The sequence below is a fragment of the Hyaena hyaena genome, unplaced genomic scaffold (assembly GCF_003009895.1).
Source record: "Hyaena hyaena isolate Hyena2069 unplaced genomic scaffold, ASM300989v1 scaffold_32, whole genome shotgun sequence".
NCBI classification, from domain to species: domain Eukaryota; kingdom Metazoa; phylum Chordata; class Mammalia; order Carnivora; family Hyaenidae; genus Hyaena; species Hyaena hyaena.
Window position 1 is genome coordinate 1,580,423 of NW_024080663.1, and position 24,038 is coordinate 1,604,460.

General features: G+C 36.8%; 1 protein-coding gene across 2 annotated transcripts in view; it reads left to right on the forward strand.

Annotated features, from left to right (window-relative positions):
- PLPPR5 (phospholipid phosphatase related 5) overlaps nucleotides 1-24,038 on the forward strand; it is a 125,967-nt gene that overhangs the window by 92,276 nt on the left and 9,653 nt on the right. The window contains exon 5 of one of the 2 annotated variants that reach the window (XM_039228459.1): nucleotides 1,976-2,110. In XM_039228459.1, coding sequence (XP_039084390.1) covers nucleotides 1,976-2,110 — 135 coding nt within the window. The remainder of the gene's footprint in view (nucleotides 1-1,975; nucleotides 2,111-24,038) is intronic. The other variant, XM_039228460.1, reaches the window with a different exon arrangement.

A 24,038-nucleotide genomic window follows, 5' to 3' on the forward strand; every position in this document is an offset into this window, starting at 1 on the left:
GAAGTTAGTGTGAAACTGCTTGCTTGTTATGTTGTTATTGGCGAAACTTCTTGATATTATATTCTTTGTACTCTAGGCAGTGGTCCGTTGGCAAACTATAGCCCTTAGGTAAAACTTGGCCTGCTATCTATTTTTTTTTAAGTTATAGTGGAACACTGACGTGTCTGCTAGTTTATAAATTGCCAATGACTGTTTTCACACCAAAACAGTAGAGTGGAGAAGTTGCTGCAGAGATCATGCCAGCAAAGCCAAAAATATGTACTATGTAGAAAAAAGAAAGAAAGAAAAAAAAAGTGAAAAGAAAGGGGTCCCTGGGTTGGCTCAGTTGGTTGAGCATCCGACTTCAGTTCAGGTCATGATCTCACGGTTTTTGAGTTCAAGCCCCATGTAGGGCTCTGTATTGACAGCTCAGAGCCTGAGCCTGTTTCGGATTTTGTGTCTTCCTCTCTCTCTGTTCCTTCTCTGCTCACACTTTGTCTCTCTCAAAAGTAAATAAACACTGGGGAAAAAAAAAACAAAAAAAAAGTACTGTGTGCCCCTTGCAGTCCAAATTTTGACCCTTCCTCTAGAACCATCACTATTAGTTTTTTATAGGGTCGTCATTTGATACTGGATTTATCAAGTACCTATCTCCAAGCCTGGACTATTCCTTACTTTAAAGATATTGATGGCATGATAAAGTTGATGTATCAAATTATCAAGCTTTGATCTGTGCTTTTGATCTGTAATTATACTAAAGAAAAGCTTTCCAGTGGAACATCTGTGAAAATATACAATGTAAATGTGTAATTATATAGTAAGCATTTATTTTTTTAAAAAATTAATATTAGAGGACACCTGGGTGGCTCAGTTGGTTAAGCATCCGACTCTTGATTTCAGGTCAGATCTTAATCTCACAGTTCTCAGGATCAAGTCCCATGTCAGCTCTGTGCTGACAGTGCAGAGCCTGCTTGGGAGTCTCTCTCTCTCCCTTTCTCTCTGCCGCTCCCCTGATCATGTTCTCTCTCTCTCTCAAAATAAAAAAAAAATTTAAAAAAATTTAGGTGATAACTTCAAGTAAATTCTGTATTTTGGTTTGATAATAGACTATAAAACCCAGAAGAAAAGGCTGAAGAATACCTTACCCACTGAGTAATATAAGCAAATAATAGCAAGTAACTTTCCTCTGTTGTTTAATTCACTATTTCTTAAAGTGTGATTCATCTGCATTAGAAGCCTTTAGAATATATTTCAAAACGTGGCAACTCCTAGGCCCCCTTTTCATCTACAAAATTGGAGTCTTTAGAGGAAGGCTTAGGAATGTGCATTTCTAACAGTGCTGGGACTTTATTTTTATGTACACTGAAGTATGACAACCTCTGATTTAGTTCAAATGCTGTCACCTGTGTGGTATAATCAGTTGAAACAAGGGTCAATTTCCTTTATGTAAAAGGAATTCTATTTCACTGGTAACTCCAGTAAGCTATTGTTGAAATGCCAAGTATACATGGGATACAATAAGAGACAATAAACTAGGTTAATTAAAGGGATGCTACTAAATTAGAAAGTGCCAATTGTAGAAGGTTTATTATGAACGTAATGATCTTGAAGCAATAGAAATAATTAGCATTTAAATGAAGTTGTAGGTTAGCCACATTAGGGAAAGGTTAGCTTGCTATGAATTTGTATAAGGCTGTGATGTTATTTATGGATTGATTTGAGCATTGACTATAACCTAATTTAATGAAAATTTTGGAAAAATAAAATTGTCATTATTAACTGAGCTGCCCATTAATTGAGAAATTTTCTTGAACACATTTGCACTGGAATAATTATTAAAATTTATGCAAGATAAATCTGGATGTAAAGTTACATATGTGATATTCAGTGATTTTAGTACTTTATTACTATGATTAGATGTATTAAGCTACTCAAAGGGTCATAGTCATGAGGAGTGTGGCTTTGTTTCAACTGTATTTTTTTCCTAAAATTGTAGGTTGTGTGTGTGGTAAATAATTTCAAAGGACGACAACCCGAAAATGAACATATGCACATGGATCACCTGGCACAGATGCCAATGATCAGCATTCCTCGCGTAGAAAGTCCTTTGGAAAAGGTAACATCTGTACAGGTGATTCATAATTTAAATTCTCAAATGTGATTGTTATCGATAGCAAATGAATAATCATTGCTGAGAGTTCCTGCACATTTTTGATTTACTGAAACAAATTTAGAGTCTAATGTGGTATTTAGTGAGAATTTAGTCGCTGAAGACATCATCTTGGAAGAATGCAGATCACATTGAAAATATTTCTTTGAATATCTCGTGCTAAAAGCTGAGTATTTATGCATGGAATATGATCTGTACTTTGCTGTAACTTTGAGATAAGGAACATTATGCAATGGTCTCATGCAGGGCCAAATAATAAGATATTTTTATTTGAGAATACATGCATTTTTTCAGTAAAATAGATTTCATTCTTTACATGCTCTATTTATGTGAGAAACTGCTTAGTATAATGCCTAGGACATAACAGGGCTCACTGAATTTTGTTAAATCTCATTACAGAAAGGTCTGGCAGCAGGAAAAGCCCGATCATGCCCTCCCTAATCAGGGAGGTACTGAAGGAAAGGGTGGAGCCAGACCAGGTTGCATTTTGAATGGCAGGTCAAGGCTTCATTGGGCATGACAATGAACACAGAAGCCAAATATTTAACAAAAATTTTTCTTGAGACTAATCTTGGGAACTAGAGAGGGTAATATTTCTTAAATGAGGATGCAGTTATGTAGATTTGTAATTGGTTAAATGATTGCTCAGAGGGTTACTAAGGGTAACCTCAGCCCTGTCCATCTCCACATTTTGATCAATATGTTGGATGAAGAGATCAATTACATGCTAATCAGGAGCTTAGATGGTATGAATCAGTGAGGGATAATTAATACACCAGTTGAAAGAATAAAAGAGAGATTAGATGCAATTAACAACTAGAAATAAAGCACATGTTTTGTATTTGGATTTAAAAAGAAGTTCATGTAGGGTAGGGTACTTCTAGGTTAGCCGTGCAAACAAAAAAAAGGCTCTGGAGGGTACTGTAGGTTACCATTCAGCATGTGTCAACAGCATGTTATGGCTGCCAAGTTATAGGATCTTAAGTCCCACTTAGGGAAAATAAAATCGTGAGTGAGAGGATGGATGGTTGCTGTGCTCAGACTAACTTGGAATACTGCATACTGCCCTGGTGACATAGTTTTAAGGTGGGCATCATAAAATAGAGTAGTTGGTAATCAAATGTTTGTTAAATGAGTGAATGAATGTGTCCAAGATGGTGCGTGGACTCAAATTCATGGATTATGAAAGCCTGTGGAAGGAATAAAAAATGATTAGAGAGAAAGAGAACTCATGGAAGAAGCAATAACTTTCCATATTATATCTGAAGGACTATTGTATGTGATTTGTTTTGCCAGGGCCTCAGAGGTCACAATTAGGTTGAAGGAAAAGAAAAGTGTAAGAAGATAAATAATGTCTAGAAAGAAGGAAAAACTTTCTAAAAATGGAACGGCTTCCTTAAGAGAAATGAAATTTCCTTTTATTATAAGGATCCAAGAATAGTTAAAAAATCACTCTTCCATAATACTGTGGAGGGAATTCAAGCAGCAATGAGGATAGAGGTACTAGATCATCATTATAATAATAACAATAATAGTAATTACCATTTAATTATCTTTCAGTATGTGTCAAGTACTATGCAGATTGCTTATGTAAATTCCACAAACACACTCCTATGCTCTGCAAATATAACTTCATTACTTACAACAATTTAAAAGCTGGGTGTCATTAAGGTGGCAAATGCTGCTAATAGTCTATCAGTGTCCCTTCTCCCCTTCTTCCTTTTAGTAACTGAACTCCCCGATCCGATTTTAGCTACATCCACCACTGCCCAGCCATAGTCTATATTTCCCAGCTACCACTGCAGTTAGATGTGACTGGTCAGCTAAATTTAGACCAATGGGATGTAAGCAGAAGCAGTAAGCACAAACTCTGTTCATCGCTGGAAGACTATTGTCTCTGTCTCTTCCCACCCTTCTCATCAAGTGGAAAAGGTAATGCCTGGAAGTAATCTTTAACTTTTTTAAATGACCGATCCATTTTGACAGTGTAGGTTCCTGGATGAGCTCATGAAACAGTCTACATACACACTCCACTCTAGATGGTTCTGAAAAAGAAAGACACTTCTTTCCTTTTTGAGCCATTGGATTCCTTTCATCTCTTTTCCGCAGTGGCTTAAATGATGCCCTATGGCAATAAAGGTCTCCATTGTAGAGTTAAGGAAACTAAACTCCCAAGTAGTTAAGCAGTTTGTAAAAGTCCACATCACTGTTGAGCAACAAAACTATACAGTGTGATAGTTCAAGATACATGTATTGTACAAAATTAGATCTTTTTTGACTCAAGAAATATAGAAAGCAGAATTTAGGAAGAAATATTAGACAGATTTTGAAGACAATGGTCAGGGTAACAATTAGTCTTCATTTTATGTATCTCTGAAGTTAACTTGAACAGTAATTACTATCTTCTGTTGTTTAACATGTTTATTTGTATAAGGATTCTTTAGTAGCCTCCTAGCAGGGCCAAATATTCTGGTACATTATTAATATCATTCAATATATACAGTGTATATTTATATATATATACATCACTCCTGTTGTTGAATTTATGCAAATTGTATTTCATTTACAGTGATTTTCATCTACTTTTTAAAATATGAAACAAAAATATTTTATTAGAATCTATGGATTTCAAGATATTAGTGTTTATTAACTTCTTTCATTCATTTTTTGTTTGTTTATGACAAACTCATGTGCTCTGTTTTTACTTTGGTAGTTAAGGAACAAAGGTGATTTGACTCTGATTCGGTTCTCCCCTTGGCCCACTGTGCACTGGCACACAACTTGCTGAGCTCTGACTCTGCTCCCAGCTCCGCCCTCCCTCCCCATTTGTAGCCAGAATGTTGTCTGCACAAGACAGGGTCTGCTTCTACATCACACAGATCACAGGAAGATCATGAATCAAGGTCCTGGGGACACATCTCAGGCTTCCCTTTGGAGCTCTGATGCTAAGAGGACATGTATTTGTGCTCATCAGCCAGAAAGGGAGGAAGGCCATCACTTAAGGGAAGCACACTGTGTTTCTCTTTCTTTTATGATAAGGAGTACTTGGAGTAAATATATTGCTTTTCATCATAACTCATGATGGGAAACAAGTGAATGCAAAATTCTTCCCAGTAGTTTGATCTTAGTAATCTAATCGGTAGTTGAAGAGTGGCTTTAGGTTCTTAAAGCTGGCCCTCTGAGAAGAGAAAGAGAGTCCAGTATTAAAGTTCCATCTCCAGCATGCCAGTCGTGTGAGCACTGCTATGCCAAGCTGTCATTTTCTGCTTGTCATTTCGTGTGGAGAAGGCAAAGGGTTTCTTTTTTCTTTTAGAAGTTGTGTACTTATATAACCTCTCATGTTCAAAGTACATATTTGATAAACTGTAAGCTACAGAGTAATTACAGCATGCCAGCATTCTTTATTTTTATGCCAGCAATTTATCCCTTAATTATAGGGGGTTTGTCATATAGTTAATTACCACAGTTTATGAGGAAAAGTCATGATTTTTCTGAAAGCTGAGTAAATCTGAACATTCGTTACATTTGGTTTTATGAAAAGAATTAATCATCTATGGAAGCTGGCCCTCACATCTCATAGTCCAGTAAATTTTTAAGTTGCCAGTAACTTCATCACTGCTGTTTATAATAGCAAATCATAAAAGTCTAACTGTATCAGCTGTGAATGATTAAATCGATGCTGGTACATCCTACAATGGAATCTGGTACATTATAATGCAGTGTTTCAGCTCACACGTTCTGGAGGTAGACTAGCTGGGAATTGGGGACAATTTTGACCTTGGGCAGCTTATTCAAATACTCTGTGATTCAGTGTTCTCATTCCCAGAATTGTCATTGTGAGAGTTGAGCAAGCTTTTAGTAAAGCACTGAGAACAGTGCCTGGAACCCATAAAGCCCTAACCATTGCCATTTATAATTATTATTACCATTTAGCAGTTGAAATGGATGAGGTAAATCAAGACGTAGAAAGTTTTTTGATACATACTGTAAAGTTTATTTTTAAGTTGTTATATATAAAATGTGTGTGTGTGCATAATGTTATATATAAAATATGTGTGTGTGTATAATGAAGCCAGTTATGCAAATTACCACACAGATAATTTCTTTCTAGTAGGATCGAAAAGAACACATAGATGAGAGAGAGAGGAAAAAAAAGAGAGAAATTAGTTACCAATCTGAGAGCAATGCTTAAACCTAAGGAGGCAAGTGAGAGAGTGGAAAAGATTTTTTTTTTTCTTTCCTTGCCTTCCTTCCTTGGTTGGCTCCTTCCTTCCTTCATCACTCCCTCCCCCCCTTTCTCCCTTCCTTCATGTGTTTTGTCATGTGTTCTCTCTGTCTTTTTCTTTCTGTAATGAAAAATTGTATAACAAAACCAATTACAACTTTAAAACATTACCCAGTTTTCTTAAGCTGCTCTAAGGAGGTTCTGGTCATGCTTCTTCAGATTGACTACTGCAATGTTCAGATTTACCAGTCCCTTGGAAAGATTCCCTCAGAGCAATTTAATCATACGCTCCTTCCTCATGACTCACATGAACCTTTTAAAAGGGTTTGGTTTTTTTATCTGCCGAACTGGGCGTGGAGGACTTGGTTGTGGCTCACATGCCTCCATGGCCTCATGCCCAGGGTCCCGCTTCCTTTGGCACACCTGCAGCCATCCCCACTTCAGATCCTGTGTGTCCTGAGAAACCGCACACAAGTCTTGTGCATGTGGCTCTTATTCATAGGATCCCCAGTGTTCCCACCCCACCAAGGCTCCAGAAAACCAACCCCGTAGGTCACAGCACCCCTTCCTTTCAGACTCATCCTTTTCTGGCTCCCTTCTTTGAGGGCCCATGCAAACAAAAGCTTCAGTAGTGCTGGCTTCTGGCTCTCTCCAAATGCATGAAGATATTCTTTTTTTTAATTTTTAAAAATGTTTTATTTATTTCTGAGAGAGAGAGAGAGAGGGAGGCGGCGTGAGCAGGGGAGGGTCAGAGAGAGAGGGAGACACAGAATCTGAAACAGGCTCCAGGCTCTGAGCTGGCTGTCAGCACAGAGCCTGACGCAGGGCTCGAACCCATGAACTGTGAGATCATGACCTGAGCCAAAGTCAGATGCTTAGCCGACTGAGCCACCCAGGCGCTCCAACTCCCCTCCCCTCCCCCCCCCGCGTTTTTAAATTTGAAGATATTCTTAATTACTCTTGGGAGTCCAAGAAACAAAAGTCTGACTCTCCTTCTAGGAAGTGGAGATGGAAACATTTACATATTCATTATCTTTAGTTCCTTATTTTAGCAAGAGTAAAGAATTAAATAGCTGTGCCACTAAGAGTAAAAACTAGATAGAGTAAAATTTTAGTCATTTCTACTAAATATCATATAAATGATCCGGTTTGAAGGCTGTCATCTAAGGGCAATTAAAATGTTTGTCAGTAAAGAAGCTCAATATTGCAGAATTGGCTAAAATCCTATAGAATCTCAGTAATACCCCAAAATTTCAAAGAGAAAAGATGAGAGATAAGAGCAATCTCTGAGAGAAGGAGTCTATTCTATTTAGAGCACAATTCAGCACCTTGAACCAACACCATTTTGAGACTAGCTGAGCAAATAAGCAAATACACAACAAAAGAAAGTCTTCAGACAAGAAGCTTTCCCTCTGATCAAGCTTCTCATTAATATTGGTTCATGGCAAATGAAGGAATACTTTTCCTCAACTGAATGGGTGCTATAAATGGGGTGGAGAGTTGCCTTCATTAAAAACAAACAAACAAACAAACAAACAAAAAAAGCTGGGTCCAAGGACTTCACTATCTACCTAGAGTAGAGGTTAGGCTGAAGTGACTAGCGATCATTTTGATGGCCCAACAACCACGGGAATGAAACTGTACAGGAACAGAATGACCATCCTATAGTCTCAGCTTTTTCTACCATTCCACTCATCAAATTATCAAAATTTATTATATTTATTATATGTATTACTATATGTATTATAAAACTACATCCTCCATCTTTTCAGCTCAAGATCTAAGGTAAGGATTCTTCAAGTGTTTGTGGAACAATCTGGGGATCTTTGGTGAATCTTCTCCCACTCATTTTAGGAGAATGAACTAAGCTAAATCCATTATTATTCAAGTATAAGTAATTAGGAAAATTACTTAAATCCTTTAAAATGAAGTCATGACATACATGAGAGAGACAGACACATTTTAAGAGTTAGAATATGTTTTTGAAAAATATTAACTACAAAAAATTTAATTAAATTCATTATGAATAGAATCTTCTTTTCTCTGTCAAGAAAATTAAAGAAAATGTGTGAAACGAGAGATGAAAGGTAGGGGACACAATGACACAATTAGGAAACTAATGTAAGAAAACAAATAACATTATGGCAGGATGGAAACCAATAGTAGAAACCATAAAGAACAAAATCCACAGTGGAGAAAGACTTATCAGTTATATTAAAGATAGGTTTCAGCATATGTAGTAAAAGAACAAGAAAATAAAATTGACCAGAGAAAAGATAACAGATACAGAAGACATAGTACAGAAATCTAACCTGAATCATTGTAGATCCAAAAGGAGAGGACAAATAGAAGAACTACAGCAATATTCAGAGATATATATCAAGGAGACTCTTCCTTCAAATAAATACCTTTAGTCCAGAAGAATTAACTAGATACAAGGTAAAATTAAAATATATACTTAAAACTTAGATGATATTTCTCAGTGAAATTTTTGGATTTCAGTACTTAACAAAGAGTCCTATAAATTCTGTGGGAGATGTTATTATTCTTAACTATCCCCTTCCTTAAGCAGAGTATCCATCTTGCTCCAGTTACTTAAGATTTGGTCAGTAACATCTGAATGAACCTGATTTATACCCCATCAGTCAGAAACGTGTAGTGTCATCAAGAGTTTTGCCAACTTTGTTGCTCCTGGGCCTCTTTCCAGGAAAAGTTCATTTTCCTGATAGGGGCTGTTCCTTCTGCCTAGACCCTAGAATGGGAAGAAAAGGGAAGCAGAAAAGCACCTAGCCAGTAGCCTGGAGAGGATCTATAGAATCTGACCACCAACATTTGGTATGAAAGAGAAATATGTATTTGTTGTTGAAGCCACCGAGTTTTTAAGGTTTTAATATAGTATATCTAGTGAAAATTAACACATACAACAAGGCAGAAAAAGTTGTTTACCTACCAAAGTCTGATAGCACACTGGCCTCAGATTTCTCTCTCTGTAATAGTAGATACCAGAATAGAAAGGAGTAGGAATACTTTTTTCAGTTTTTCAAAGAAAAAGTTTGTGATACAAGAATTTTGTTCCCACCCAGAGGTGCCTGGGTGGCTCAGTTAGTTAGGTGTCCAACTTTGGCTCAGGTTATGATCTCACAGTTCATGGGCTCGTCGAGCCCTGAGTTGGGCTCTGTGCTGATAGCTCAGAGCCCAGAGCCTGCTTCGGATTCTGTGTCTTCCCCCCTCTCTGCCCCTTCCCTGCTCATGCTCTGTCTCTCTCTGTCTCAAAAATAAATAAAGGATTAAAAAATTAAAAGAAAAGAATTCTATTCCCACCCAAAAGGTCATTTAAGTATTAAGATAACTATAAAATATCAGATATGTAAGAATTCAGGAATTACATTACTCATGAAAAGTTACCAGAAGATTTTTACCGTTAACTGAGCAACACACCAATATCTAGAGCTCTCAAGTTGGGGAAGTCATTATATGAGTGAATTGGCAAAAAGAATGGAAACCATTTACATAATTAATTAGAATTCATTTATATAATTAATTAGAAGTGACTATGGTAAATACAGTAACAAAAACATAGAAAAATTATAATTTTTAAAGAGAAAATATCTTAAAAAAGAAAATAATATAACAATGACAACATGAGACAGAAATCCTAGATGATACCAACGAAAGAAAAGTTATGGTAATTTCCAGATTTTATGAAGGAGGGACTCAGCATCAATCTTTTGTTCTTGATATTGCTAACTAGAAAAATACAGATTTAAGCATTTTAAAAAGTAAGTTATCAAAAGTAATGAAAAACAACCTATAAAAGGCCAAAGTAACAAAGTATAAAATATCAGCAACACATGTGTTAAAAGGTTAATATCTGTAATATGTGAAACATCTAATTGAAAATGGGCAAAATTTATAAATATGCAATTACTAGAGATCACATACAAGTGGGAAATAAATATATGGAAAAGTATTCTCTGTCACCTTTTTCTCCTATTTTTCTTTTTTTTCCCTTTTTCTTCTTTTATTGAGGTATAATAGACCTATAACATTATATTAGATTCAGGTGTACAACATAATAATTTGATGTTTATATATCCCAAAATGATTACCACAATGAGTTAACATCTATCACCATAGAGTTATGAATTTTTTTTCTCATGATGAAGACATTATTTATAGTCACCATGCTGCATATTGTGTCCCCATGACTTAGTTTATAATGAGACGTTTGTAGCTTTTGAGTCCTTGCACCCATTTCGCCCATCCACCACCCCTTGCCACTGGCAATAACTGACCTGTTGTCTGTAACTATGAGTTTTGTTTTGTTTTGTTTTTTAGATTCCACATATAAGTGAGATCATACGGTATTTGGCTTTTTCTGTAAACTTATATTACTTAACATAGTGCCCTCAAGGTCCATCAGTATTGTTGCAAATGGCAAGATTGCTTTATTTTTTATGGTTAAATAATAGTCTGTTGTATATAAATTTACCACATCTTCTTTATCCATTCATCCATTATTTTGTAAATAATGCTGCAGTGAATATGGGAATGAACATATGTTCAAGTTAGTGTTTTCATTTCCTTCAGATAAATACCAGAAATAGAGTTACTGGATCATACGGTAGTTCAATTTTTTAATTTTTTTGAGGAAACATACAGTTTACATTCTCATCAGCAGTGCACAAGAGTTCTCTTTTCTCAACATTCTTGCCACCACTTGTTATTTCTTGTCGTTTTGATAATAGCCATTCTAACATGTGTGAGGTGATAGTTTACTGTGGATTTGATTAGAATTTCCCAGACAATTAGTGATGCTGAGCATCTTTTCAGGTACCTGTTGGCTATCTATATATATTCTTTGCAAAAATAACATTCAGATTTTCTGCTCATATTTAAATCAGATTGCTTGTGGTTTTTGCTGTTGAGTTGTATGAGTTCTTTATATATTTTGGATATTAAGCTCTTACCTGATAGACAACTTGCAAATATTTTCTCCCACTGAGTAAGATGTTAGCTGTGGGCTTGTCGTATTTGGCCTTTATTATATTGAGATACGTTCCCTCTACACCTATTTGTTGAGAGTTTTTATCATAAATGGATGTTGAATTTTGCCAAATGCTTCTTCTGTATTTATTGAGATGATCATATTATTTTTTATCTTTCATTTTGTTAATACGGCGTATCACATTCATTGATTTGTGGATGTTAAACAATCCTTGCATCCTTGGAATAAATCCAACTTGACTGCTGAATTATCCTTTGAATGTGTTATTAAATCTGCTAAGATTTTGCTGAGGACTTTTGCATCTATGTTCATCAGGGATTCTGACCTATAATTTTCTTTTCCTGTAGTATCCTTTTCTGGTTTTGGTATCAGGGTGTAAGGCTGGTCTTGTGAAATAAGTTCGAAAGTGTTCTTCCCCCTTCTATTTTTTTGGACTTTGAGAAGAATTGACATTAATTTTTTAAAAAATGTTTGGTAGAATTCACCAGTGGAGCTTTCTAGTCCTAAACTTTTGTTTTGGGGACATTTTTGATTACTAGTAAGATTTTCTGTTTCTTCATGATTCAGTCTTGGAAGGCTGTGCGTTTTTAGGAATTTACCCATTTCTTCTAGGTTGTTATTTATTGGTGTATAATTGTGCAGAGGAGTCACTTATGATCCATTTTATTTTGTGGTATCAGTTATAACATCTCCTCTTTCACTTCTGATTTTATTTATTTGAGTCTTCTCCTTTTTTTTCTTGATGAGTCCAGCTAAAGTTTTGTTACCTTTTCAAAGTTTCTGTAATTTGTGATGAAAATTCATGAAGAGTCTTTAATGGGATGCTTATGAAGTTGGTTCTCACCCTGTAAGCAATGGGGAGCCATTAAGGAATGTATGAAAGGAAGTGCCATGTTTAGAATGGAGAATGAATTAAACAAGAGCAACACTGGAGCAAAACAAAAGCCAATCTGGGAGGTTATTGTAAAAATCCAAATAAATAATAAAGATGACATACACTGGACCTCATTACAGCCCTGCCATCTCATTTTGACTGACCAGGCATCATTTGGCAAAGTCTGTTTTTAGTCAGATGCTGATTCTGATCAGAGGAGTTGCCTTAGTCTGTTCAGGCTGCTTTAACAAAGTGTCATAACCACCGGGCTAATCAACAACAGAAATTTCTTTCTCAGCTGGGAATTCCAAGGTCAAGATGTCAGCAAACTCAGTGGCCCATTTCCAGTGGCCCACATGACAGAAAGAGTCCCTTTTATAAGGGCACTAATCCCATTCATGAGGGCCCCACCCTCACGGCAAAATCACCCCCAAAGACTGTACTTCCACATACCACCACATTGGGTTGGTTTCACCGTTGAATTTGGCGAGGACACAACCATTTGGTCTACAGCAGGGGTTACGTAAAACTATGCCAGTGATTCACAATGGAAAAGTGCTAACTGGTAGCCATGTTGCCACTAAGAAATCTATCCCCCTACCATCGCCCCCAGAAACATGCTGACCTTTCATCTGTGACATTTGCCTGTCTTCTCCTCAGAGATTTCTCGTGTCTATAACTAATGAACAAGGAGTAGATGCATATTCCTTCCAAGGATCTTCCTGGGTCAGGCTGCATCCATCATAGCAGCAAAGCACTGAGCCCTTTTGTCCTTTACCTCTCTCTTTCCCTCTGCTTATTCTCATGGCAAAATGCTGGCATTCCGATTTGCACAGGTAAGCACATGCAAATAACAATGTGTGCATATGCATTATTGATTTTAACTGATGCTACATAGAAAATCTAAGGAGAGGAATACGTTAGCAAAAGAACAAAAGCATGTTTAAGTAAATATGAAGATAGATGGGATTTGATAGAAAAGGGTGTATTTCTAGTAGATCTAAAAATTCATATCTACATAGGTTTATTAAAGTAGTTAGACAAGCCACTCTGATCACATATAGCTAACTTGTGATTATTTTGAGAGTTAACTTAGTGAACATAACCAGGTATAAAAGATGCTTTTTGAGAAGATAATTTTGTTTCTGTGTAAACCTAGGCATTATTTTTTCTTAGGTTGTATGATCTAATCAAGTGGATGGAAAGGCATTCCCTTTTGCCAACAACACAAAAGGGAAGACAATGATAGGGATAATTTACAAGATTACAATTTTGCCTTTTAGGGAGAGGGCTTTTCACCAACCTGTACTACCCAAGAAACTCATAGTATAAAAGCACACCCTGACTAACAGAAGCTTCATTGAATGAAAGTGGTAAGCAGTGATGACAATCCCAAAAATCTAGAAATATCATAACGAGTGTGTATCATTACAGATGGAAATTACCATGTTTAATTCCAGTGGCTATTGCAAAGGAAAATAATCTGGATAGGAAAACTCTAAGGGAATTCACAATGACCCAGAGAAGTATAAGCATTGACCTTTACATTTACTGTTTTGCAGATAATAAAATCACAAGGGTCGAGGAGAGCCTGACCTGAAATTTAGGCAGAGTGGGGGTGGCGGACAGATGGAGAGCCAGGCTTCTGCAGCTGGAAATCTTGAGTTTGAAGCCTGGTGTGGCCACATAATAACTAAGTGGGATAAAACAAATTACTCCTCCTTACCTGAAAAATTGGTACAATAATGATTCCATTGTAGGCTAACTGTTGGAATTAACAGATAAACTTGGCACATTGTGGGTGGTTAACACAAATTAGTTCCCCTGCAACAATGATGCCCTTAATCAGATTTTCATCTTTTCTCAAGGCTAAGAAACCACTATAGGTGTAGTTCACAGATTTAAAAGTTTATACAGATTGTTTATGTCATACATAGCACATGTAGCAGAAAAATATTATAGTTTAAAATGATGCATATATTAGTGTCATAGCAATAGCAAAACAATCCTGTGGTTTCTTGCCAACACAAATATGATTATACATTACCATGCTCTCTGTGATAAATTCCTTTGAGGTTTCAGAATGCTGTGCATGAATAACTATGGCAATCTATTTAAGATTTAGTTGCTTTTCTATAATGCAAATCTTTGTTTTGCAGAACTGCTGAACTGTAATATAAATGTTATATAGGACCTTGTCAAAACAACTTTATTAGTGATTAGATGTTGGAATAGTGGAACTAAATATATTCATATTTTAGGCATTTCTTCCTCAATCTAAGCTTTGAGCACTTATGAAAAGTATTTGAAGTAAACGGGTGTTTGCATGCTGTACTCTGTTCTCATTTGTTACGTTTAATTTTGTTTAAAAAAAAAAAAAGCCAATTGAAGATGGAAGTTTAAAAATTCCAATAGGCATTGGGGGCGCCTGGGTGGCTCAGTTGGTTAAGTGTCTGACTTTGGCCCACCTCATGATCTCAGTTTGTGAGTTTGAGCCCCGCGTTGCGTTCTGTGCTGACTGCTCAGCCTGGCCTGGAGCTGCTTTGGATTCTGTCTTTCTTCTCTTTCTGCCCCTCCTTAGCTCATGCTCTGTCTCTCTCTCTCTCTCTCTCTCTCTCTCTGTCTGTCTCTGTCAAAAATAAATTTATAAAAAATAAAAATAAAAAAATTCCAACAGACATCAACATTTTAGTTCTGAAAAGTTAGCATATTCTGTTATTACTTTGCCATATGTCATTTTTCCTATTTGTGCTTCCATATATTTAGTATTTATTTTTCCACACTATTAATAAATACTAATGTACTGTACAGGGAATAAAAGCCAGCTTTTTTTCAGTTATCTAAATGGCCTTTTATAAAAGCATCTTTTCAGTAAATTACTTTTGAATATAAACATGCTTCCTCATCTCATTTGTGTGAATAAGTACTGAGTTGATGACTGCATCTTTAAATTAAATGATTCCTGCGGTCATCAGTTAAGTAGAGACTAAAACATGATGGATCAAAAAATCATTCCTGGTGCCCACACAGGTATACATGGGGAACTGCTCCCACCCATTCATCCCCCTCTTCTCTCAGATTCGTTCCTGTACGGTGGCTGTCCCGGAGATACTTATGGAGGCCTTCAAAATCGATCAGAAGTGCCATGACATTATGAACATTTTTCGCAGAGAAAAACGTAAAATGTTATTTTGCTAAAACCAGGAAAATAAACAATGAATTCATTCACAATCTTATGAAACAATCATAATTTTTTGTTGTTTCTGTTAAAGAAGCAAGTAATTTGTATATATTGTTTAAAATGTGAAAAGTCTGGGCAAGCCAAACAAAAGTGGGTAGAAAGTATCCATATTCTGACACAGTAATTACTAGTAACATTTTCTAAAGTAGCCTTGCTCACCCCATGAGTGTACGTGTGGATTTGTGGATAGTAGAGGATCTCTTTGGATGTTCTTTTCTATAGTCTGGTTTTGCTTGCACGACATAGGTCATAGATATGGTTACAGTCAATAAATATAACGCTCCTATCAAGCATAACAGTAAAAGCTAATCTTAAGGCGAGCCTAATCTGTGCCTGCAAAGAACTTCACACAAAAAAACATCATTTTATTTTTTATAGAAACCATTTGAGTATGTCTTATTATCTCTGTTTTACAGGGAAATAGACATAGAAAGGTTAAGTAACTTGCCCCAGGTCACACACCTGGTCTGTGTTCTGAAACAAGAATACAGAATTGTATCTTCCATTTTCCATTTTCAAATATGTTTCATATTTATCACTTCAGAGCTAAACTCATAATCACTGTGCTATACAATATTATACAACTACATTGAAAGAGTTCTAATTCATACAAATTAACCATTACCTTTGTTAGGCATAGAGAATGAATCCAGTTTCAATTTCCCGTAATTATAAACAGTACTAGGGTAAGCATCTCTTAAACAGATATTGTTGCAACTTCCATTAATAATTTATTTAATATATATTCATAGTGTCGGAAATGCTGGAAAAGCAAGGATGAGTACTATTCAGGCTATTGGTTTGATTCATATCTTTATGTCCTCTCCAACAGTGGAGAATATTAGTTTTAATAATCTTTACCAATCTTATAGGTCAAAAATAAATGAAGTACCTCATTTAATCTGTATCTTTTAAATATCCTTCCATATATTTATTTTATATTTTTCCTTAGAAACAATCAAACGCTGAAGCAGTAATTTAAGAATTGACAAACCAAACTCTAGATACCACTTGGCCTTTAGACTTAATTCACAATGTAGCTAATGGTCTCAATGTCCCCCCCGCCCACACTGGGGTTTATTAAAGGTGTACTCTACATTCTATAAAGTTCTCTTTTATTAGCATACAGTTTTGTGAGTTTTGGTGTGTACATGGCATCATGTAATTATCACCATAATCAAGTTACACAACGTTTCTGTCACCGTAAAAAGTTTCTTCCTTTCCTTTGGTAGTCGGTCCCTCCTTCAGCCCCTAACCCCTGCAACCACTAATCTGTTTTCTGATCCTATAGTTTTGCCTTTCTCAGAATATAGTATAAATGGACTCATACAGTATGTAGTCTTTTGAGTCTGACTTCTTCCACTTGGCATAATGCATTTGAAATTCATTCATGTTATTCCCTACATAAATAGGGTCTTTTATTTTTCCTTTGTATTGCTGAGTAGTGTTCTGCCATATTTATGTACCACAATTTTTTAATCCATCCACTATTTGGAGAACACTTGAATTTTTTAAAGTTTTTCACAATTATAAATAAAGCTAATATAAAATTTCAATTACAGGTTTTTGTGGGCAGACAAGATTTTTCTAAATCTTGGATAAATATGTAGGAATAGCAATTGTGGTTTTATGGTAAATGTACATGTACATTTACCAAAATTTTCCAAAGTATCCATGTCGTGGCTCATGGTATTTATGGTTTTGAATGGCTCTGAAATGGATCTTGAGGTGGTTCATCCAGATTTTTACTAACCAGTACGTTCTGGTGAAAAGAGGAAAGTTTAATTTTTTTATTTTCTTGTTATTTTTTTCAAAATTTTATTTAAAAATTAGTTAACACAAGCACCCTCAGATTGGCAAGTTTTAAAAGGAGGAGTTTTAATTAGATGCTGATTCTACAAGAATTTAGCCTGCACTTCATCCATCACCCACATCCTCCAATTCTTCTGTCAACTGGCATTGGGGTGCTTAGTTAGCAAGTCTAAAGCATTTTAAAAAGTTTAAAAGAAATTAAATAAGTAAGAATCCAATTAGTTAGGTAGGTTACAATACTGGTTTAAAATAAGGCCTGGGTACAATGTATGGACCTTTTTAATAATCATTGGTTATATATAGTAAAATTTTATTTGCAATTAGACTTGTAATATATGAAATATGTAACAAATGTCAAATAAGTAGCATTATGGTCTATTTCCTAGGATTCATGAGCTTACAGTCCAGTGGGGAGATAGATAATCTTATAAGCAAATACAGAACGTGGCTGGTGCTGAAGAAGGGCATGAAGGGAGACCTACCCAAACTTGCAGCATCTTCTAAGGGGGCATGTGAAGAACTGTTAGCTAAGTGAGGAGATGAGAAGAATGTTCCAGATAGAGAATCAGCTTACATAAAGATTTGGTTTGGCAGGTGAGATAAGAGCACAGAGGCAAGAAATTTGAGGGTGCCATTAAAGGGTGTTCAGGTGGGGTCTAGAAGGAGAGTAAAAGAAGTAGAATTGAGAAGGGGCAGGATGGGCTGGACCAGATGGACAGATTAATGGTTGGGAAATTTCAAAAATGGCCAAAGAAATTTTGTAGTGAAAAGAAGGTAGGACAGGAGGTAAATTGGGATTTTACATTTCTTTTTTTTTTTTTTTTTAATTTTTTTAGTTAAAAAATTAACATTTATTTATTTTTGAGAAACGGACAGAGCATGAGCAGGAGAGGGGCAGAGAGAGATTAAGACACAGAATTTGAAGCAGGCTCCAGGCTCTAAGCTGTCAGCAGAGAGCCCGATGCGGGGCTTGAACCCATAAACGTGACATCATGACCTGGGCAGAAGTCAAACGCTTAACCCACTGAGCCACCCAGGTGCCCGGGGATTTTACATTTCTGATGTGGTTGATGGTTGGGAATATAGTCATGAACGTGTGCTGCAAGTGTGGTGGATCAGGGGGTTAAGAGTTAGGGAGGTTAAGGAACTGCAGCTAGAGAACATGGATACGCACATCCACCAAGTACGTAAACCCATTAACATTAATAGACTCGCATGGAATTTCATGCCATGGTGCTGGAAAACATTGAGTTCAAGTGACTGAGTCTTTGCTGCAGATCTCACCACCTTTATGCACTGTGAGGCCTTAAGCAAGGAATATAGGGAGCAGTTATTCCCAGAAGTTTTTGTACAGAAAGATTTAATTTTGGGGGAATCATTCAGGATTACTGCTTTTTTTTTTTTTTTTAAAGGCAGTACTCTTTTTACCAGAGAAATGGCAATGTTTTTAAAAAGAATTGATTTTAGTGGCGGCTGGGTGGCTTAGTCGGTTAAGCGTCCGACTTTCGCTTAGGAGATCTCGCGGTTCGTGGGTTCGAGCCCCGCGTCGGGCTCTGTGCTCACTGCCAGCTCAGAGCCTGGAGCCTGTTTCAGAGTCTGTGACTCCCTCTCTCTCTGACCCTCCCCTGCTCATGCTGTCTCTCTCTCTCTCTCTCTCCTAGAAATAAAACATTAAAAAAAATAAAAAATAAATAAATAAAAAGAATTGATTTTATATACCTGACGGTGTTTACACTGCTAACCCATCACTTTTCTGCACCTTTAGGGAGTGATTCTCAGACTGGTGTAAAAGGGATTTCTTTACTTGTAGCATTTGCAAAAAGGGCACATTTCTGGGATGCATGTCCAGAGACTCTGACCCACTAGGCCTGGGCAAGCGTAGGCCCGGGAATCTATAGTATTATCAGCCACCTCAGGTGATATGGGTCTAGCTGGGCCTTCCAATCTTCTGAAACAGTTTTCAATATTAGCTACACATTAGAGTGATCGTGAGAGCCTTGAAAACTACCATTGACCAGGCCACACCTCCGACCACTTAAATCCAAGTCTCTGGTGTGGTATCAGTACTTTTTCTAAAGCCCCCAGGTGATTCCAGAATGCAGCCAAGATTGAAAACCCATCTTCCTAAACATTCATTGTGGAGAGTCTTAAACTCCCTGGCTCCTCAGGACTTGGAAATTCTTCATGTGATCAATAGTTCATGCTCCAGTAAAAGCCAGGCCTGTCCCTGGTTTAATTAGCTTATCAGTGAAAGCCGCCTGGAGAGTTCTCCTTTCTCTGGAGGGTGACGATTCTTTCAGAAAGTAGCTTTTAGCCCCTGTCTCCAAATAGTACAAAAAGGGAAATTCCTGAATAGGAACAAAACTCTGAGCTAATGTTAAACTCTGAGCTGAAAAGAGAACCACAGCAAAGGAAGAAATGGCTCAAAACAATCTTCTTTCCCAGGAGAACTCTGGTTTTATCACATTTCAGCTTTTATGTCTTCATAGCCCCAATTTCTTAAAACATGAAGTTGTTTGAAACGAATTTTTCAATCCGTTTCACGGCCTAAGTTTGAAGTTCTCTAGTAATTTCTTCTCAGGCGGACCGAACATTGTTTCTCTTTTACTAAAAGTACCAACATCACAATCCACCAGAAGGAAAACTGAATGTGACCAAGTAGGGCCCTAGAGCACAAACTCCAAACATTACTCCTTTTCCTTCTCCTCCTTTATGCCCACTTTGCCTTCCTCAAGGGATACAGTGAACAAACGAAGGTCACAAATAGGAAACTACAATATTTAGGGACTGGCATTCACCTACCTTCCCCTGATAAAATGTAAGCTGCATCTATATAGTGTCAGAATCGTTGATTACTTCAGGACCATGATTCTTTGTCCTAAACCTTGGAGCTAGATGTTTTCCAGGATTCAAACTATTTTTTTTATTTTAGGGCAAAACACTGTGTATTCTCTTACACAAGCAGGGTCTTGGGCAGCACTTCATCACCAATAACACAGAATATAAATTACCTCGCAGCAATTCACATTTGGTTTCGCCACCAAATGTGTTTGTACCAATCTTATAAGATAATATTTGTTTTTAAAGTTTGTGGGGACATTAGAATGGCAGACTACAACACTGTGAAATTCCAACCAGTTATCATGTATATTTTCTCCTTTGTAGTTTTTTTCTTTCTCTTTTTTCTTTTCCTTTTCCTCTTGTTTCCCTAGCTTTTATAGACAATTGTATATGTTTGAGTAGAGACAACGACCTCTGTGCAAATAATCTCATTTAATCTTAACAAGAATCCATTCATCCATTTCCATTTCACAGATAAGAAAGCTGGGTCTCTGAAAGGTTAAATTGCTTGTGAGAATCTCCATTGTTATGGAGCCCACCTTCAACACTTGACAGTCATACTATTTGACTGCAGCGTCCACTGTACCTCACAGCTTCCTTACCAGTGGACCGGAAGACAGACATCATTGAATTAAAGACACTGTATGCACAGATCTCATCTTATGTTTAAGTTAAAAACCTAAGCTGATTGCTGACAACCTCCAATCAAAACACAAAGGTTGTTTATAATCACCTTGAAAGAAAGAAAAACTGGAACAGTATTTAACATCAGCATTTGGTTCAATAATACAACAACATAGAAGCTAAAGTAAATGAGTACTGTAAGTCAATATTAAATAAACATTTAAATAATGACTAAAACACATTTTGTAGGTGTCCCGAATCCAACCTAGTGAGAATGGTCAAGAAGAAGATTTGCAGGGAAGGTCCTTTAAAGACTGTCTTGTAAGGCTCTTCAGCTGGATACTGGGAATAAGCCACCGTGAACATCTTCAATTAAGGCAATAAACGTATGTGCGCGAGAGCGCACTGGTGTCGGAACTGGTTGCAAGGCAAATACAGAAACAATGTCCTTCTGTGCAGGGTCTAGTACATCCCAAACTCTACGTACTTGATTGTTGTCATTATTTTATTTTATCCATCAATGTATTTTCTTTTTTATTGACTTTTCACTTACTAGGAATTTGACATTCCTCAACCAAAGAGCCCTTAATAAATAATGGGGTGTTTTTGATTTCTTTCTTATCTGAAGTGCTTTTTTGGCATTTCCCCCTATTTTTTCAAAGGGAAATGGTGAGTGGCATATCTTGTCAGGTGACCAGACATCGCCACGTGGTCATAAGCAGATGATAATTTGTTTTAAATATTTTTAAAAACTCAGTATAATTTTTATAAAAGGAAGTATAGAATAAATAGCAGAAATAGACATTTTTATGTAGAACTCAGAGCTTCAAATTTTGACATACTCTATAGACTTTAGAATTTATCAAATTTAAGAATCCAAAACTACTGTTCTCAGGAATACGTGCTTGTTTTTGCATAAGACCTCTGCACTCAAGGACTGGATTCAGTATTTTGCACGTTGATTTGCTGTGGACTCGAATGATCACTTTCTAATGGATATAGCACATTTTTAATCTTCGACTCGTTGGACTCTAACTCTGCCATCTCCACTCTGGGTGTGTAGTTTCAAAAAGCAGTAACTGCACTGATCAGTTATATGATCACTTTATTCATGTGACTCTGAATGAAACCTTTATGCATGAGTTTCTGGTTTGTGTACTACATGTTTGCAGTATTATCTCTTTAAATAAATGTTTTTAATGTTTATTTATTTTTGAGAGAGAGACAGAGCATGGTCAGGAGAGGGGCAGAGAGAGAGAGGGAGACACAGAATCTGAAGCAAGCTCCAGGCTCTGAGTTGTCAGCACAGAGTCCAACGTGGGACTCGAACACGCAAACCACGAGATCATGACCTGAGCTGAAGTCAGACACTTAACTGACAGAGCCAGCCAGGCGCCCCCGTATTATCTCTTAATATGATTTTAGTATTGGAGACTAAGAATTCAACCAGATCAAAAGGAGAAAATCCCTTGTTTCCTAGTTTACCTCATAAGAGGTCCATTTCTCAAGACAGGTGACCTGAACATGCAATGTTCAGATGCAATTCTGGCTTTTTATATTACTAAGAAAGATGCTGAGGGAAAGTGAGTGCTGCCATAACTTCCTGCATAGGAATTACGCCATTTGCATATTTCAAATTATCCATTTACATATGTTGCTGATGTAGTTTTTATAACAGAATCATAGTGTCTTATGGATCGTAAGGACCTTAAATAATTACCCTTATTCTTTCTCTAGGTTCCTTCAGGGGAAATCACCCCTATGCAAGAAGAGAATTAATCTTAGTTTTTAAATCTCACTGAAATAAGTAATTCATCTCCTTCATTCTATGGTGTGGCTTCATTTGCTCTTAGACAGTGAAATTAATGAGCAGATGGCCCCCATGCTCTCTGTATACTCCTTTCATGTACTTAGAACCTATTATTAAATTTCCGCTTAATTTTCTCCTCCCTATGCACAGTCACTTTTATGTTTTATTTTCATCTATTTAATCTCTGTGCTAAGGACAACCTTTAAATGATAGGCCCCGAGCAGGAATTAGAATTCCTTCTAATTTCAGTCAAACTGAAAAAAAAAAAGTCGTCTCAAGTTAAAACGTTAAGTGTGATGTAAAACTAAAAGGGTGCTAATTGGAAAAAAAGCAGGAGACTTGGGATCTAAAAATATAGTCTGTCTGGAAACTGTAGTTTAACTTGGTAATGACTTAGCGTAATGAAAAGGGTGATAGTGTTTGGACTTGACGGGCACTGAAAGGAAAATCTTGTGGCCAGCAAAAGATGATTTTTAAACTCCCAGCCCGAACTCAGTATTTCCTAGCTCTCCACAGCACACGTAGAGTTACATATCCGATGGTTATTTCTAAAGTGTCCTCAAGCCCCTGTTTGGGGCAGTCCCAATTATAGCCTGCTGCTCCCTTTGTATAATCAGCAACCCCTTTCCCCTCAATATGTCCGGGTTTAGATCATAATTTACAGGTTGCCCAATAGTCATTGCACACTCTTGGTCACTCTCTTCAGCTTGTGCTTGTCACTCAGTTTTTCCTCTGCCTCTGTCCTGCCTTGCATTGATTATTAGTGATTTATTTACAATATTTTCTCTGTTTTATTAAGATCTTTTAACATTTCAGTTCTACCCTCCAGGGTGATGGTGTCTCCTTCACTTAGGATCATCTTCAGCAAATTTAATGAGCTGACACTTGATTATCTAGGTCAAGGGAACAATGACAGGCCAGTGGCCTTCAGAACACCATCCATTCTCTCTCTTTTATCACCTTTCCTTTACTTCTACTGCCCGTTTTTCACTCTTTCCCTTCCCCCCATTGTCATTGAGTGGTTGATCTTCAATTTATAGTTAAACATCTTTCCAGCAACTACTATGTGCTAGGTCCTGTCCAGAGGTATGACACGCCTGCCAGTTTTATACTAAAACACTGTGTATTTAGGGTTAGGGTTAGGGTTAGGGTTAGGGTTAGGGTTAGGGTTAGAATGTTTTTTCTCATTCACAGGATTCAAGTCCCTGTGAATGAGGCCACTGGAAATGCAATTACTATGTACTGTTTCCACAGTTCTGATGGCTTTTATTCTGATGGTTTTATATTATGTAAACTCTGACAATCTTTTTTTTTTGTTGTTTTGTTTTTTTTTTTTATTTATTTTTAGGAGAGAGAGAGAGAGACAGCGTGAGCAGGGGAGGGTCAGAGAGAGAGGGAGTCACAGACTGAAACAGGCTTCAGGCTCTGAGCTGGCAGTCAGCACAGAGCCCGAC